The sequence below is a fragment of the Arachis ipaensis genome, chromosome B10 (assembly GCF_059453495.1).
Source record: "Arachis ipaensis isolate K30076 ecotype BB chromosome B10, ASM5945349v1, whole genome shotgun sequence".
Taxonomy (NCBI): Eukaryota; Viridiplantae; Streptophyta; class Magnoliopsida; order Fabales; family Fabaceae; genus Arachis; species Arachis ipaensis.
The window spans coordinates 16436768-16454202 of NC_142435.1; the positions used below are offsets into that span (position 1 = coordinate 16436768).

Below are 17435 nucleotides of genomic sequence, written 5' to 3' on the forward strand. Positions count from 1 at the left end.
TAGAGTTCACTAATTCAATGATTCAGAAGGTTTTAACAGTTCCTTACCTTACCCACGACTCTATTGGATAAAACCCAGTGATTATCCGCTGCTAGAGTTCACCTAAACCATCAAAACCATTCAGTTCCTCAATACCCAAACCCTAAAATCACGAAATTGGGGAGAGAGAGAACTGGAAGAGAAACGCCACTTTCTTACTACTTTATTCCGATAGAAGTAAAAAAAAATTTGAGACGAATACGTAGTCGCTAACAGCTCGTCAATCGAAATTCTGGATTGAAAGTTACGTAAAATTAAAATTAGAATGAAGGTTACGGTATTTTTATCGAAGCTCTTCTCCTCTCACTCAGCGTTTTTCTTAAATTTCAAAGGGGAGGAAATGCTGAATCAAGCTTTTAAACATAGATTAAGTTATGGGAGTGGGCCGGTTCGTCTGATTCGGTTTATTGGTCTAATTTTGGACTAAAATTTTTAAAATTAGTGTTAAAATTCGTATTTTTAATATTTCTACTCTTCTAAATTATAAAAATTAATTTTTTTAATTTCTTTAAATAATAATTAATTTATTAACTAAATATTTATTAATTTAGCGGGTTTACTTTCAACCACCACTTCTGTAAGTGCTAGGAAGCTCATAGAATCTGCTACCGTGAAAACCATATTTCCCAAAGATGCTTCAGTTGCCATGAACAGAGGTTTCTTCTCCTTGATGTTAGGCCAACACGGGAGACAGAGAAGGCACGTGTTGTTGGGTCTGTGCACGCGCACCAATATTTGTTGAAGACACAGATAACAGCCCTGTAACATTACTTAAAATGGTGCATTTTGGTTATATTGGATTGTGGACTGGTCAACATCTAACTACGCTGAACCCGGCCTGAGTTTCTTGGTCAAGTTGAAGTGGCTATTCCGGTACCAAGGTTCTTGTGGCTTGTAGAGATCGAGGAATTAAGGTTAGTGTATCTAGCTAGATGAACTTGCTAATGTTAATTTAATTTCGTGATTAATACTTTTTGTTCATTTAGTAACTTTGAGAATTAGTATCCGTTTATATAGTAATAAATCTAATTATTAACACCACCATAAAACGCTTAATATCGTTGGATTTAGCGTCGGACATTGACAGTGAATTTACCAACGGAATTATCGGTAAATTTGACAATAAAATTGTCGGATAATAAAATTATCATGAGATTAAGTTTTCTGGCAATAAATTTGTGGTAATAATTAGAGAAAAAATTGACGTGATCATTGTCGTCGGTTTTATTCCAATAATAAACATGTTATTGACAAATTTTTTTAATAAATCTGTTACTAAATTTGATGGTACTCAACATTTTTTTTTATAATATAATAGACTATTATTGATTGGTATCTTGGGTTTACAATATGGTGATTATCATTGTGTGAAGATTATAGGTGAAATTTTGACATATATCGTATTAAGCAGTGTAGTTAGACTTAGACATAGAACTTTTTTTTCCTTTTTATTTATAGCTACATAATGACTAGTTGACTACTAACATAAAATGTCTTCATGTAAATATAATTAAGATCTATTGATGCATATTATTAAATATTTTAGTCTAATATATCAAATTATCTTTTACGAAAATTTTTTTACGTGAACAATCACTTTAAAAAAAAAAAAGAAAAACTCAACAAGCAGAACTAACAAGTTGATCATGGCATTGAAGCTAAACCATTGTTGGTTTTGGTGAGTGATTCAGGTGAATGGCAGCAGCTTCAAAGTTGTAGAATGGAGGCTACAGAAATCTGGGATGGTTAGCCGGGGACTTGAGGCGATCAAAGGACGACGACTTCCCTGCAATCGAAGGAACAGAGAAGTTGCAAGCAGTGGGTAAATGATGATAAACCATTAGCATATATGTTTTAATACAACATCAAGCATTTGTACCTTGTATTTTTTTTATCTTGTAAGGCTAATCCATTCGGATTATGAATTTGTAGTTTTGTAGATATTTCGTGGTTTTAAATTGTGCTCGCAATTGCTACGCTTGTTAATACAACTGCATCATATAATGCTAGGAAACTAAGATGGTTTTAGCAAAAAATTAGCCAAATGTTTTTTGATGAATTCAAAATCTTTACGTGGATGATGCTTATGTTAGGTATTAGGATGTTTCTTTTCTTTGTAAATTAGATGGTTCTGAATCTGTTTTTTGATTTATTATGTTTTAGGCATTTGAAGTGAAGGAGGGTGAAAAGACAGAAGCTAATTGAATCAGTTTTCGTGATTCATGTTGTAATGATACTGAACATATCTCCTCCTAATTTGAATGTGGTGAAACATTTAATAACCAATATTTTAAATCATAAATAAATAAAACTAATTACTATATTTATAATTAATTAAGTTATTCCATTCTTGACTGATTTGGAGTTGGTTCCATATATTTTTCTTAGCAATAATCGTCATAATCTTCTTGAGTAAAGTACCAACTCGACCAATATCCTTTTCTCCTAATGACAGCGCGAAAAATCAATTTCTATCAAATCAATTTCTATCCAACAGACAAGAACTAATTTGTCTTTAAATCCAAGTTAGTCTAAAACTTATTTATAAATCACTATTCATTTAATTAAAACGACATTATTTTAACATAAAATTGGTTAAAAATTTATTTGTCAATGATCTATTTATTCTAAAAAAAAATTATACATTTTTTTGAAATTAAAATTTTTTGTTATAATATTAATTATATTAATATTTTTTAATAAATTTTTAAATATATAAAATAATAAATATAAACTAATTAATAAATTATTTAAATTTAAAAATATTATTTATTATGACACTGAGTAAATAATTTTTTGTGTGATTTTAATTAAAAATAACAAAAATTGAAACACGATTAATAAATTAGTAATACAATTTTAAAAAATTCAGTAAGTTTAGGTCAAACTCTTGCTAGTTTTTCAGGTAGCATAATTGTCATTAGCATTTGCTTTTATATCAAAACTCGCACTCAGCAGAAGCTAAGAAAATAAAACAACATATCATCAATTGAGGTATTTTAATTTACGTTTTTATATGATTATATAGGGTACGAGATTATAATTATATAAGGATAATTTTAACTATTTAAATCTACTTATAATTGAAATTTTTTTGAGATTATTTTAAATTCATATATAATTTCTGTATTTTCAATCAAATCCTGGAATATATTATTAGTAGTACAATTTAGTGAATTTATGTAATAAAGTAAAAATTAGAACACATAATTTGACATATGTGATACTAGAAAGCATATATATGATTAATAATATGATTAATCTTATAAATATTATATATTGTCATAAAATTAGAAATTGATAAAAATTTAACAATATAAAGAATAATAAATTAGATGCTCTTAGTGTAAATTAATTATAACTTTTACTGTATTTATTGAATAATAAATCATGAATGAATATTTATAATAAAATTACTTTAGCATATGTACCATAAATAGATTAAAAAATTAAGTTTTTTATATAATTAAAAATATACTTGTTCAACATTTACCAATGTATCAATTATTATGTAATTATTACACAGCAGTACAAAATGTCTCCAAATTCTAATTAGAATTCCACAATACTAGTAAATTATTATTAATTAGTTTATATTTATTAAACTATATAGTCAAGATTTTATTGAAAAAAAAAATAATAATATGATGAATATTATAACATAAAAAACTTAATTTAAAAAAATATTGTATAATTTTTTTTTTAAAATAAATATGTCTCTAATAAATAAGCCTTGATTAATTTGACATCAAAATGATATCCTTTTATTTGAATGAATAAGGACAAAAAAAAATATTCATGATCAATTTAAATTTAGAGATAAATTAATTTTTATCCATTTTTTGTTGACACTTAACGTGACACATCAGCGACTTTCATTAACAAATAAAGATAGTACTAACAGAAGAGTCATGTTGTCTTATAAAGATCAAAGACAGTAATCTGTAAGGACCTTTTTGTCAAAAGTCGCATTGTCATTAAAAAAAAAAAAGACAAAGATTGAGTTGATACTCTAATTTTTTTAAGTAATTCTCTACAACTTTGTAATAGTAATATAATTATGTGAGAGAATTTATGTAAAATTTTTTATTTCCAAATATCCTTTGTCTTATATAATTTATAAAAAAATTATTTTATTAACTCAAAATTATACTCGTAACTAATATTTGAAAACCGAACTAAATTGTCCGGTCGAATCATATAAATTAAAAACCGATTACTTTTGTGGTTTGATTGATAAGTGAAAACTGTCAAATTAAAAATGGCGTGTGAACCACTAAATCAGACGAAAATTTGATCTGCAAGACTGAATTGAAACTGACCGGTTTTTGAATTTTGCTCCAAACTGAATCTTCAGAGGAAAAAATAAAAGAATTTAATTTTAATATATGATAAGTGTATAAAACAGTTTTATACGTATATTCAATTATGTAATGTAAATTATCAAAAATAACTATTATATTTTATTGATCACGTGAATAATGTGAATAGTCGTTTAAAATAATAAATATGATTACTGTATAAAATATTTGTTAAAAGAATTAATTCAGAATAAAAAACAAAAAAAGAAAAGAAAAAAGAATTAAAAGGCCAGGCCCAGCCTGCATGGTTTTGCTGGTCGCACCTAACCACCGTCATCACCTTCCCTACACTGGTGTAGTCATCTCTCCTTTTCTGTGTTGTTCGTCAACCATGCTACCTCACTTTATTCACTTACAGCGCCCTCCGCATCTACTTTTCTCCGTTGACTCTTCCATTGAGGAAGACAATGGATGTGCTCCATGAGCACGTGGTGAAAATATTGAAGACAACCATCACTTATAACATTTTTCTTGGTTTTTAGTCTTAGAGCCCATACTTAAAAGCAGATTAGCGTACAACTTAAAGGAGAACGGCGTGAAACCTCAAGAATGAAAAATGGAAATTAGAACAACTATATCATCTTATTTGTTAGCTATTGGGCCTAGCCCAAAATTAATGGGTTTTAATTATACAATTTGTTAAGTTAGTTATAATTTTTAATACAAAACAAAATATTAGAATATATTAATTTAAACACTAGGATGATTTTCATTGTTTTTGGGAGTGTTCAAACGTTACTCAAGCTTGAAGATTCTCAAATTTGCTATGGATGATTCAAGCTCAAGAACAATGAGAGTGGTGGATTCAGCTAGATGCAGAGTTGAGATTGAAAAAAAAAATCCGAACAATAAAAGAGTAGTAGCAGCAAATCTCATATGGCAAATTTAGTTAGTAAAAAATGCATAAATATTTAAAGGTAGAACTACCTCTTTGAGTAACTAAGGTGGAGATGGCAAGGAAAAATGTGCCAGAAAGAAAAAGAAATCCCTTAATTTTTATTCTACCTTTCTATTTTTTTATGTTAAAGTTATTTTATTAAAGTTAAAATTTTCTATTCTCTTTATTATATTTTTTTTAGTCCAAATTGAACTAATTTTTGTAATGAAATTACATAATTTTGGCCCAAAAAAAAAAATCACTAGGATATATTAATTTTTGGAAATAATATCTAATTTGGTCCCTGAAATTATATTCAAGTCTCAATTTAGTCCTTAAAATTTCAATTGCCTCAATTTAGTCTTTAAACTTTTTAATTGACTCTGCGACGAAAACTATCGCAGGGACTAATGTAATTAAAATTTGAAAAATTCAGGGACTAAATTGAGGCAATTGAAACTTCAAGGATTAAATTGAGACTCGAGTGTAACTTCAGGGACCAAACTGAATATTTTCTCTAATTTTTGTTGTAACTATCTTCTATCGTTTGTTATTGTTGTTGTTAATTAAAAAATATTAATTTTTATTTTTTTATTATTCCATAATATATAATATGTAAATATTTTTGTATGTATACTAAAAGATTAAATTAAATATATTACTTATTTTAATATATTTCAATTAAACTCTAGTTAAATGAATTGAATCTCTAAACTTCTCAATCAATAGTTCCAACGGTCTAATATCTAATTTAGTTTTTAAAACCTTATTTACATAGAATTATTATGAGTCTTTAGTTACTGTTGTATTTTTAATTTATGTATTTTTAATATTTATATTAGAATGTATTTATATTTTTGTGTATTTATTTATAATTTTATATATTATTATATTATAAATCGATTATTTTGATTGAATTATGGTTAAACTGATTAATCTCTAAATTAATGAATCAGTAATTAGAGTGGTTCAATGATCGGTTCAATTTTTAAAACATTGCTTGTAACTTTTTATTTTAGTATAACGTATTTAGCATCTTAACTCTCAAATTATTACTATTATTTATATTTAATTTATAAAAAAAGTGATATTCTTTTATGTATATTATATAGAGTAAATAATAATTTCTAACTATTAAATATTTGAACACTAAATACCCATAAAAAATAACATTTGTTCGACAAAACTAACAAAACATTAATTGTGTGTTAATTTTGTTAAAAATATCATTATTGTTCCTCCCATTTTTATCATCATTTTTATCATCTTTTATTCAAATCCTACCATCAAATTCTCTATTATTTTTTTTCCTTTCCATCCAAGATAGTCAAAATCACGACTCAACTCGCAAAAATTGCATGCTTTTGCGATTTTGCAGCCCTTCTCCATTCTGATTTTGTTGTTCAAGTGAGAGCAGTGCTGTTCGTGTAGAATCGCCAAGAAAAGTCACAAAATCGCTGAAATCATGATTTTGTCAGCAACTCCGTGTGAGAGGAAGAAAATCGATTCATAAGCAGTATTTCGATGTTTCCTAGCCCAATTCGAAATTTGACACGAATTCAGGCCCAACGTGTGGAGAAGAAAGCTGTAAAAGAACCCCAGGTTATTCCATTTATGTGTTTCTCTCCCTCAAGGATTTAGTCTCCCTCTCTAGAGGTAGAGATGGTTCTAAATCTTTGATTTTCTCAAACAATGAGACCTTAGTCTCTTGGTCAATCTCTCAATTCTCTTCTCCTCTTGTCATTTCTAAAGCTGGTTATCTTGGTTGAGACAGGACCTGCAACGGTGCTCTTAGCCTCTTCTTTGCTACTTTGCTCTAGTCGTGCCTATGTTAGTGCTAACATCACATGAATATTAGTTCAAGAAGGCACATAACTTGAATTTGCTGTAAACTTCTAACTTGAGTGCTTTACGCCTTTATTTAAATTTCTTATTTTGAAATATTTAAATTAGTGAATTTGTTAATGTGTGGGATTGAATTTGCAACTTCTTTTTTTATGAATATATACGCTCTATTGTAATAATATTATGAATTGTTAAATAAATATGTTCTTCGAATGATTTAATGAATCTACTCTAATTAGTGTTATGCTAAACTATGTGTAATTTTGTTTAGAGACTTGTTTATAAAACTAATTTCATATTATATTTCTTATATTTTTATTTTTTATGATTTACGAGACACATTTACGTTCTGTTTAATGATTTTACGAATTACGATTTTACTTTAGTCTTCTGGACGAGATAAAAAACTACGATTTTACTATTTTGTTTTCATCACCATCACATTCACTGGCCGCTACTATCACCATACAACTCAAATCCCACCTGGTACCTCTTTTTATCCAATGTCACCTTTTATTTAATTTCTACCATCACCTACCTCAGTATGGTAGTAACCCAACCACTCCTAACAATCGACAGCAGAGTTAAGACAAAAACAAAAAAGACGCAAGTCCATAAAAAGGGTTGACAGTAGACTTGGCTCATTTTCTCTTATTCCTCTTCACTCTTTTTATTCTTTTTCTTTCTATTATCTGTCTCTTTCTTCTATTTTCTCTACCTCTCGTTCTCTCTCTCTCATCCTCTCAATCTCAATCTAAAAAAATATTAATTTTTTTTAAAGTTTACCTTAATAAATTTTAAATCTATTTTATTTTTAGAAATGACTCCTGTCCATGTTTATAATTGTAATTTAATAAAAATATTTTTATTTTATTATATTCAAATAATTTAATTTTTTTTACCAAAGATAAGAAATTGCATTATTTTTGAAAAAGTAACACATTGTCCGATGTGAGATAACATTTAAAAAAAAATGTTACCAATATTTATATAATTTCAAACAATTTAAATTTCAATTTTATTAAAAGAATACTTGTAACAACCCAACTTCTAGCACGTGATGACTAAAGCTAGCTGCCAGGCGCTACTACACGGGTTTTTCTAGAGACTCTAGACCTTATATTATATATATATACATATGAGCCTGTAGCGCTAATCGAGATCGCGTGTCAGATATATAGATATAACGAAATAGGTGATAAATAAATAAATAATATATAGTAATATCATACATATATGCCCGAAGGTTCATTTAGTACATCATAATTCACACCAAGTTACGTCGTTGCTTATTCATGAAAATATTTACAGACTCCATATTTATACTAACAGGCCTCAACTCACAAGAGTCACCCTAGTCTGGGACCTATTCTAACTTGTTTATATAGGTATTTACAAAAGCACCTAGCCCTCTAAAAGTCTATACAAAGCGAGGGTAAAGACAACTACTACTATTATAACTACTGCTGGTCATCAATCACTGGTAGCTGAAGAAACACGGAAGTACTGTGTGGAAGTAAGAGAAGTCGCTTTGATCCTCTGGTAATGCTACTGTTGCTCGCTAGTCCCAAGGCTGGAAACTCAAAGAAGGTCTCGCCAGTTTGCATCTGCAGAATGGGGAAGTAAGGAGTGAGAACCTAAGCTTCCCAGCAGGGTACTACACAGGAAAACCTAAGGGGTTCTGCAGCCTAAGTCTAAGATTTCGCGCAGTTAGGTCGGTAAGTCACACAAACAAGTACAAGCACAAGTATATAGTAACCAAGCACGAAATACAACAAGCAGAGACAAAATACAAACACAGGTACAAGTAAGCAATCACAAACATAGAGAATGCAGCAATCGAGTATGATGAATGCCTGGTCTTATACAGGCCATGAGCTCATGCGTCGGTTGACTACCCGCAACCCGACGTTACCTAGGAACTAGTCCTAGATATGGTTTCCCAATTGCGTCCGTCCGTGTATACATGTCGATGTGGTTAAGCATACCACCACTCTGTAACAATAGGCAACCGTCGCAAAGCTTGACGCCATAATTTACGCACAAAGGAAAAACATAGTTTTAGCAATCAGTGGGTAAATACCCGCCTCCAAACAACTTCTAGCACCTTGGGGTTTACATTTCTTTTTCCGTGGCACATCTCAATAAACTTTATCTCTAAAGGACTTCTTTGTCCTTCTTTTTAAATAAAATTTGTGTCTGATCTTTTTTTAAAATATCTTATCCTTGGAATTTTGGTACATTTCCAATTTTACACTTTTTGTACATAACTTCGTTTTTCTTCTTTTCTTTAGGCTTTTAGTGACGCTTTCACCACTAGTGTTATTACTTTACCATTTTACTCTCATATTTTTTTCCTAATAGACCTTTTTTCCTTGATTGAGTTAATTAATTATTTTTAATTTGATTTTATGCCTAAAATTACTAATATGTCCCTAAGTACTCTAGTTTTACCGTTTAACCTGATTTACCATTGTTAGACAACATAAAATTTTTATAAGAAAATTATAAAAAAAAAAATAATTAGTTACATGGTGATGTCTCCATATATAATATTTATATCTATTTTAAATTAAATTAGATTATTTGATAGTTGATTATCTATTTGATTTTTGAAATTTACAAGAGGTGCAGGAATGATTACGGGCCAATCTAAATTTTCCGCAACAGGTGTACAAATGGTAACTGTCAGCTGACATTAGGTTAGTCTATAAATAAAGCTTTAGGAACACATTGTAAGCAGTTCAGTTCTTCTTGGAAAATACTTAGAAACCCAAAACGCTCTCAGCCCCTTGGCATCACAGAGTAAAATTGGGAATCTTAAGTAATTCCTCTGAACTCAAACACTTGTACTTTGCTTTTTCCCAGTTTTTATTAATAAAATTCCTTTACTTTTACGTCTTCTTCTCTTTTACGTTCATGTTTCTTCCTTCATCTTCTTTTTAATTTCCTGTTTGTTTCAATTTCTGCAATTTACTGCGCCAGTGACACCTTGCATTTATATGTTTATTTGTTACTTTTATTCCTTTTAATTTTATTTGACGTTACAATTGCGACATTGAGATACCCACGTTTTCTTTTAAACATAAACAAAATTTGAGTAAAACAAATTGGCACGCCCAGTGGGACCTTGTCAATAGATTGTAATTGTCAAAAGGAAAATCAGGAGTTTTGAATTTGCATGTGGTTGCGCAATGGTAAGTTCGTGCGTCCAAAACGCAAAGAAATCAGCGTCAGTTGACATGTCAAATACTTCTACAACATCTTCTTTTACTTCCAGTGATGAGACTAGAGGAAATGAATTCGAAAATTCTCCTGTGATTTCAAATGCAAAGCCTACCCTGCTGTCAGTGAGGCATGATGGCGTTGGCCATCCCCATACAGGGTTAAATACAACTCACATAAATACCGTAGAGTGGTCGCCATATGGCTTGCCACCGGGGTATGTCCTCCCCCATGGTGACCCAAGGATTGCCCGTGCCTTTCTACTCAACATTTTAAAATCCTCTTTATCAAAATCCATATGGCATGTCAAATGTACCTGTTTCTGGGGTGTCAGGTTCACACATATCACAACAAAATTTTTCACATGCTATTAATACAGGAAATAATAGTGCATCTAATTCTACTACATCAACTGTCACTAGGGTAGAAAATTTCAGACCTGTGTTTCCTGACATGTCAAAAGCAATGCCTGTTAATCAACCTAGTCAAATCATGGGATCTTTAGCAAATATTAGGCAACAGATGGATGAAAGCCACCATGATCTAGTAAACATGGTAACTCATCAAATAGTGACAGTTTTAAATCCTCTTTTAGAATACACAAACACTAGAATTGAACAATTAAATAGGCAAGTTAATAGGATTGCTACTGTGGTAAATTTAGAAGAAAATGATAACTAGGGTTTAAGATTTAATAATGTCAATCAGAACGGTGGAACAATTCCTAAATATGATGTTCATATGCCTAGACATGGTCAAAGTGCTGATGATATGTTGGAAAGACTTAGGTAAAACAACTTAGGGGGCATTATAATCTAGCTAGAAATGTCGAACAAGTGTTAAACCGTTTGGGATTTAATGTTGGTTGCTTAAATAGGCCATATTTCGTGTCCGCTTTTCCTGAATGTGTCCAACAAGCAGAGCTTCCAAGATGTTGGAAAATTCTAAAATTCCTTACAAAATTTTTTGGAGAAGAAAATGAGTTTACAGTAGAGCATATTGCTCGATATATTGTTAAAATTGGGGAAGCAGCTTCTAATAAATATCTCAAGATGAGATACTTTCTTTCTTTAACAAAAAATACATTTACATGGTTCTCCAACTTGAGACCAAATTCTATTCATTCTTGGGCATAGTTAGAAAGAAATTTTCATGATCAATTTTTTCGAGGTGAATTAAAAGTTAGTCTTACAGATTTATTCTCTGTCAAACGTGTAGAGGGAGAATCCATTGATACTTATTTAGCACGGTTTAGAAACATGAGAAATAAATATTTTACTCCGATTCTAGAATCTGAAGTTGTCAAAATGGCTACTAATGGACTAGAATTTGGAGTTAGGAAGAAACTTGTTAATCAACATACTTTATATCTTTTCCAATTAGCTGAGAAAGTAAGACAGATAGAGCAAATTAAGAAAGAAAAAGAAAATTTTTAAAAGGGTTAAAAAAAGGTTGCATATGTTGATTATTTTTTCGATAATAGTGATTCAGATGAGAAAGAGATTTATATTGCCGAATTACGTAGGGGTCCTCCTTATGTATGTAAATCTTTGAAGTCTGTTAAAGGAAAAGAAAAAGTTTTTTCTTATTCTAAAGTTGAAAATAATACTTATTCTTTTGATATTTCTAAGGCAGATCAAATATTTGAGGTTTTATTAAAAGATAAACAGTTTATTTTACCAGAAGGAAAAAAGATGCCTACAGCTGATGAAATAAAGAATAAGAAATTTTTTAAGTTTCATCAAGTATTTTCGCACACCACTAATAATTGCATCCGTTTCAGGGACTTGATAAAAAAAGCAATTGAGGAGGGAAGGTTGAAGTTTGAGGATAAAACTACTATGAAGGTGGACACTGAACCATTTGCTGCTAACTCAAATTATGTTGAGCCATTCAATTTGTCAGTCAACATGGTAGAAGTTGATGCCACAATGGTTAGTGCTAAAGATGAAAATAAAGACCTGAGGATCTTTGAGGAAGACAAGAAGCCAGTTTATCCTCATCCTGGTGAGGATCTGTTAGATTTTTTATTGAGAATTAAAGAATCTGACAGTACCGTCGCCATGTGCCCAAAGTGCAATGCTGTTTTTGATAAGGAAGCTGCAAAAGAGTTTGAAAAGTACAAAGTTGAAGAGAAAGAAAAGGCTGAGTTGAGAAAGAAGATTGCTGAAAAAGAAAATGAAACTAACGAGCTAAAGCGAAAGATAGCTGAGGAAAAACAAAAGTTGGCATTCAGGCTCCTTTGAACAAGTGTGTCAACAATACTGGGATACAACCTGTCAACCAGAAAATGAAGATGGTAGTCATGATTGGAAAACCTGATGGATTTTCTTAAAAGACATGAGTTCCTCCCGCCAAAATTTCAAACAATAAATGGGTCCAGAATGTGAGAAATATGCAGAATCAGCCTACTGCTTTTGCAAGAGAAAAAAACAATTGCGTGAAGCCTAGACCTTTTAGGTCTAGGTACTACGAGTCTCAGTTATGGAACTTGAATCATGCACAAGATGGAGGTAGTATATATATTCCAAAAAATGTGCCTATTCTCTCAAAGCCAATTTATTCTTGTTATAATCCTAAGTTCCTAACATGCAGCAGGTTCCTAATTATTCTCCTTGGCCAAATTGTCAAAATATTCCAAAGTATTCTCCTTTTACAACTTTTGAGCAAAAAGAGAATATACCTGAGTATGTTCCTTTAAATCCATACAAGGGACACGGTGTAGATTTTTCTCCTTAGCCAACCATGGCCAAGTCTGCAAAAATAAGCAATTCTTCTAATCACCCTAAATGCAATAAAAATGTAAAGAAGAATCTTGCTAGAAAGAAGGTAATGGTTGAAAACAAGGGAGAAAATGATGAAGATTTAATTATTGATAATTTTGACACTGGTTTTGATGACAGCTTAGAAGTAATATTTGGTATTAAGCAACCTATAGCTGTGGTGTCAATACTGCCTGAGGAGTATAGTCAAGTCCGGGAAGTAGAGTCATTAGAAGATGATTATTATGATGTCTTTCCTGGAAGCGAATACTTATTGCTAGATGACAATATGTGTGGTGGAGGATTGTTTGAGAAGCCTGCTGAAAATGACAAGGAACACTTGCGTCCACTGCATATCAAGGCTCGTGTTGATGGAAGGATAGTCAATAAGATTTTGGTCGACGCGGGAGCTGCTGTCAATCTCACGCCTGAAAGAATGATGGGAAGGCTTGGAAAGACTGAAAAATATCTGATTAAAAGTAGCATTGGGTAACAAATTTTAATGGAAGGACTTTTTCTGTTAGAGGCGTGGTTCTGCTGTCAATTGAGGTTGGTTCTGTCAATAGGCTAACTCTATTTGTTGTTGTTCCTTCTAAGGCTGGTTTTAACTTGCTTTCGGGCTGTGATTAGATTCATGGAATGGGTGCTATTCCATCCACTCTACATCAAAAGTTGATTTTCTGGAACGAAGATGGAGGAGTGGAAGAAGTTCCTGCTGATAATTGTATACGTTACTATGATGAGATGCATGTGGAGTTCAGGATGTATAATCCTGGAGTCAAGCCACTGACGGTTGACACCAAGGTATTTAATCCTAAAAGTATTGATATGTGCAAAATAGATATGAATGATTTTATTTTGGTCCCTAAGGCCGGGGCGGATACTGCCTCAGGAGAAACTTAGATGATGAGTTTGACAAGCCTACTGGCTCGGCTGTCAGCTTATATGGCAAACAGAGAAGGGTGCATTGATAATGTATCTTATGATTGTATATATGATGATGGTCCTTTAGATTTTGAAAAAAATAACACTGACACTGTAAAAAAGGTTGAGGTGCAGGATTCTTTGGAGGAGGTAGATATTGGTAACGGTGATTATCCTAGACTAACATATGTGAGCAAGATGTTGACTGATGATTTCAAAAAAGAAATGGTGGAGATTTTGAAGGAATATTGCGACTGTTTTGCATGGGATTATGCAAAGATGCCAGGCTTGAGTCGTGAATTAGTAGAACATCAATTGCCATTGAAAGCCAATGTCAAACCTGTCAAGCAGCCACCAAGGAGATTTGCTCCTGAAGTCGTGCAGAATATTAAAGAAGAGATTGAAAGACTTCTTAAGGCTAAGTTTATAAGAACAGAAAGGTATGTCAACTGGATTTCTAATATTGTTCCTATCATGAAAAAGAATGGAAAATTAAGAGTTTGCATTGATTTTAGAGATTTAAATTCTGCAACACCAAAAGATGAATATCCAATGCCTATAGCTGATATGTTGATAGATTCTACTGCTGGGCATGAAATGTTAAGTTTTATGGATGGATATTCAAGTTATAATCAAATATACATAGCTGAAGAAGATGTGTTAAAAACTGCATTTATGTGTCCAGATTCTTTAGGAACTTTTGAATGGGTTGTGATGCCATTTGGGCTCAAAAAATGCTGGTACAACTTATCAAAGGGTGATGAATAAAATTTTTCATAACTTTATTGAAAATTTTATGGAAATTTATGTTGACGATGTGGTTGTCAAATCAAATGCTAAAAAAGAGCATCAATAAAATTAAAAAAAGCATCTGAAAGAATAAGAAATCATAAATTGAAAATAAATCCCTTAAAATGTGCTTTGGTGTGAGTGCAGGAAATTTTCTTGGTTTCTTGGTGCAGAAAAAAGGGATTGAAATTCACAAAAATAAGGCAAAGGAGCTCCTCCTCCAACTAACAAAAAGCAACTGCAAGCATTTTTAGGAAATGTCAATTACCTCAGAAGGTTCATTTTCAATCTGTCAGGAAAAACCAAGGTTTTTGCGCCTCTGATCAAGTTGAAAAAAAAGGAAGAGTTCCAATGGAAAACAGAGCATCAAGAAGCTTTTGACAACATCAAGAAGTATTTGACTAATCCTCCTATTATGACACCTCCAAGGCACGGAGCACCTCTAAAACTTTACGTGTCAGCTTCTGAAGTAACAATTGGTGGAATGCTGGCTCAAGAAGATGAGAATGGCAACGAAAGAGTGATTTATTACCTAAGTCGTGTGCTAAATGATGTTGAGAGCCGTTATTCTCTAATCGAGAAACTTTTTTTAGCTTTATATTTTTCTTGTTTAAAAGTTAAGCACTATTTAATTCCTAGGAATGTTTATATAATTTCTAAGTTTGATGTTCTTAAATATATGTTGTCTTCTCCAATATTGCATGGTAGACTAGGAAAATGGATGTTGGCCTTAACAGAATTTTCTTTATATCTTGTTCCTGCAAGAGCCATTAAGGGTCAGGTTCTAGCTGATTTCCTGGTTGACCATCCTTGTATTGACATTGATGAGAGTTTACTAGGTTTCGTTGGTTTGGTGCCTTGGAAATTATATTTTGACAGTTCATGACATAAGGGTGGTGTTGCTATAGGAATTTTAATTATTTCTCCAAGCGGCGAGCCAAGTAAATTTCTCTTTGAATTGAATTATTCATGTTCCAACAATGAGGCAAAGTATGAAGCATTAATAATGGGACTGGAATTATTATTAGAAAGAGGAGTTAAAAATGTGGAAATTTTTGAAGATTCACAGCTTGTAGTCCGTCAAGTATCACTTGAGTATAGGTGTGTTAGTGAAAATTTAAGAAAGTATTTCAATGTGGCTATAAAGTTGTTGAGCGAGTTTGACAATGTCATTTTAAGGCATGTTCCAAGGGAGTTAAATCAAGAAGCAAGTGAATTAGCTCAAATTGCTTCAAGATATAAGATCAAGCTCTCAACACTAGAAAAATTGGTAAGGATAAAGGACATATTTATGCCTTTGAGAGAAAGAAAAGTGTTGTCATTAGAAAAGCTAGACCTAGAATATTGGAGAGTACCAATTGTGGAATATCTAGAAAATTCAATTCTCACTGTCGATAGAAAACTTAAATATAGAGCTCAAAGTTATGTTCTAATGAATAATGTCTTGTTTAAGAAATCTATTGATGGAAACCTCTTGACATGTTTAGGAGAAAAAGAAGCGTATTTGGCTCTTGCTGAAGTGCACGAGGGAATCTGTGGTGCCCATCAGTCAGGGGTAAAAATGAAATGGGTGATAAATAGGAGAAGATTGTATTGGACAACTATTCAAAGAGATTGTATAAATTATGCTAGGTCCTGTGAAGAATGCCAAAAATATGGAAGCCTTCAACATATTCCAGTGTTAGAATTGCATGTTATAATTAAGCCATGGCCGTTTAGAGGTTGGGTTTTAGATTTGATCGAACAGATTCACCCACCTTCTTCTAAAGGTCATAAGTTCATTTTGGTTGGTGTTGATTATTTTTCTAAATAGGTAGAGGCTATTCTTTTAAGGGAGGTGACTCACAATGAAATAATTAATTTTATTGAGGAGAATATTGTGCATAGGTTTGGAATTCCTCAGTCTATTAGCACTGATCAAGGAACCATGTTTATTGGGAAAAAGGTCATAGAGTATGCCAAGTATAGGGATATAAAAATGCTTTCGTCTACACCGTATTATGCCCAAGCCAATGAACAAGTGAAGGCGCGAATAAAATTTTGATTGCGTTAACTAAAAAACACATTGGAAGGCAGCCAAGAAATTGGCACCAAACTCTCAGTCAAGTTCTTTGGGCTTATCGAAATTCTCCGAAAGGTTCTACTGGAACCACCCCGTATAAGTTAGTTTACGGTCATGATGCGGTGTTGCCAATTAATATTTATCTACAAAGTATAAGGGTGGCTAGACAAGATGACATACCAATAGTAGATCATTGGAATTCTTTGCATGATGAGCTCAATGAACTAGATGACGAAAGGTTGAGAGCTTTAGAGCGGGTGATTCGACAAAAAGAGATTATGTCAAAATCATACAACCGCCGTGTTAAAGCAAAGACATTTGTAGTTGGAGATTTAGTGTGGAAAACAATTTTGCCTATAGAAAAAAAGTCAAAAACTTATGGTAAGTGGTCTCCAACTTGGGAAGGACCTTATGTAGTTGACAAGATTTATTCTGGAAATGCCTATAAGATTATTGAAGTCGGATCAGGAAGAATAATTCCTTCAATAAATGGCAAATATTTAAAAGTATATAGGCCAGACATACATGAGATAAACATTCCACATGTTTAA

The 17435-nt window shown here is 31.7% G+C and overlaps 1 protein-coding gene and 1 pseudogene across 1 annotated transcript; both read left to right on the forward strand.

Annotated features, from left to right (window-relative positions):
• Nucleotides 1-304: 304 nt before the first annotated feature.
• LOC107620225 (rhodanese-like domain-containing protein 10) lies at nt 305-2244 on the forward strand (annotated as a pseudogene).
• A 13584-nt stretch (nt 2245-15828) lies between these two features.
• LOC148579250 (uncharacterized) lies at nt 15829-17435 on the forward strand. The gene is made up of 3 exons (XM_088489221.1): nt 15829-16377; nt 16636-16784; nt 16895-17435. Exons 1-3 carry the CDS (start codon nt 15829-15831, stop codon nt 17433-17435), a joined length of 1239 nt encoding a protein of 412 aa, XP_088345347.1.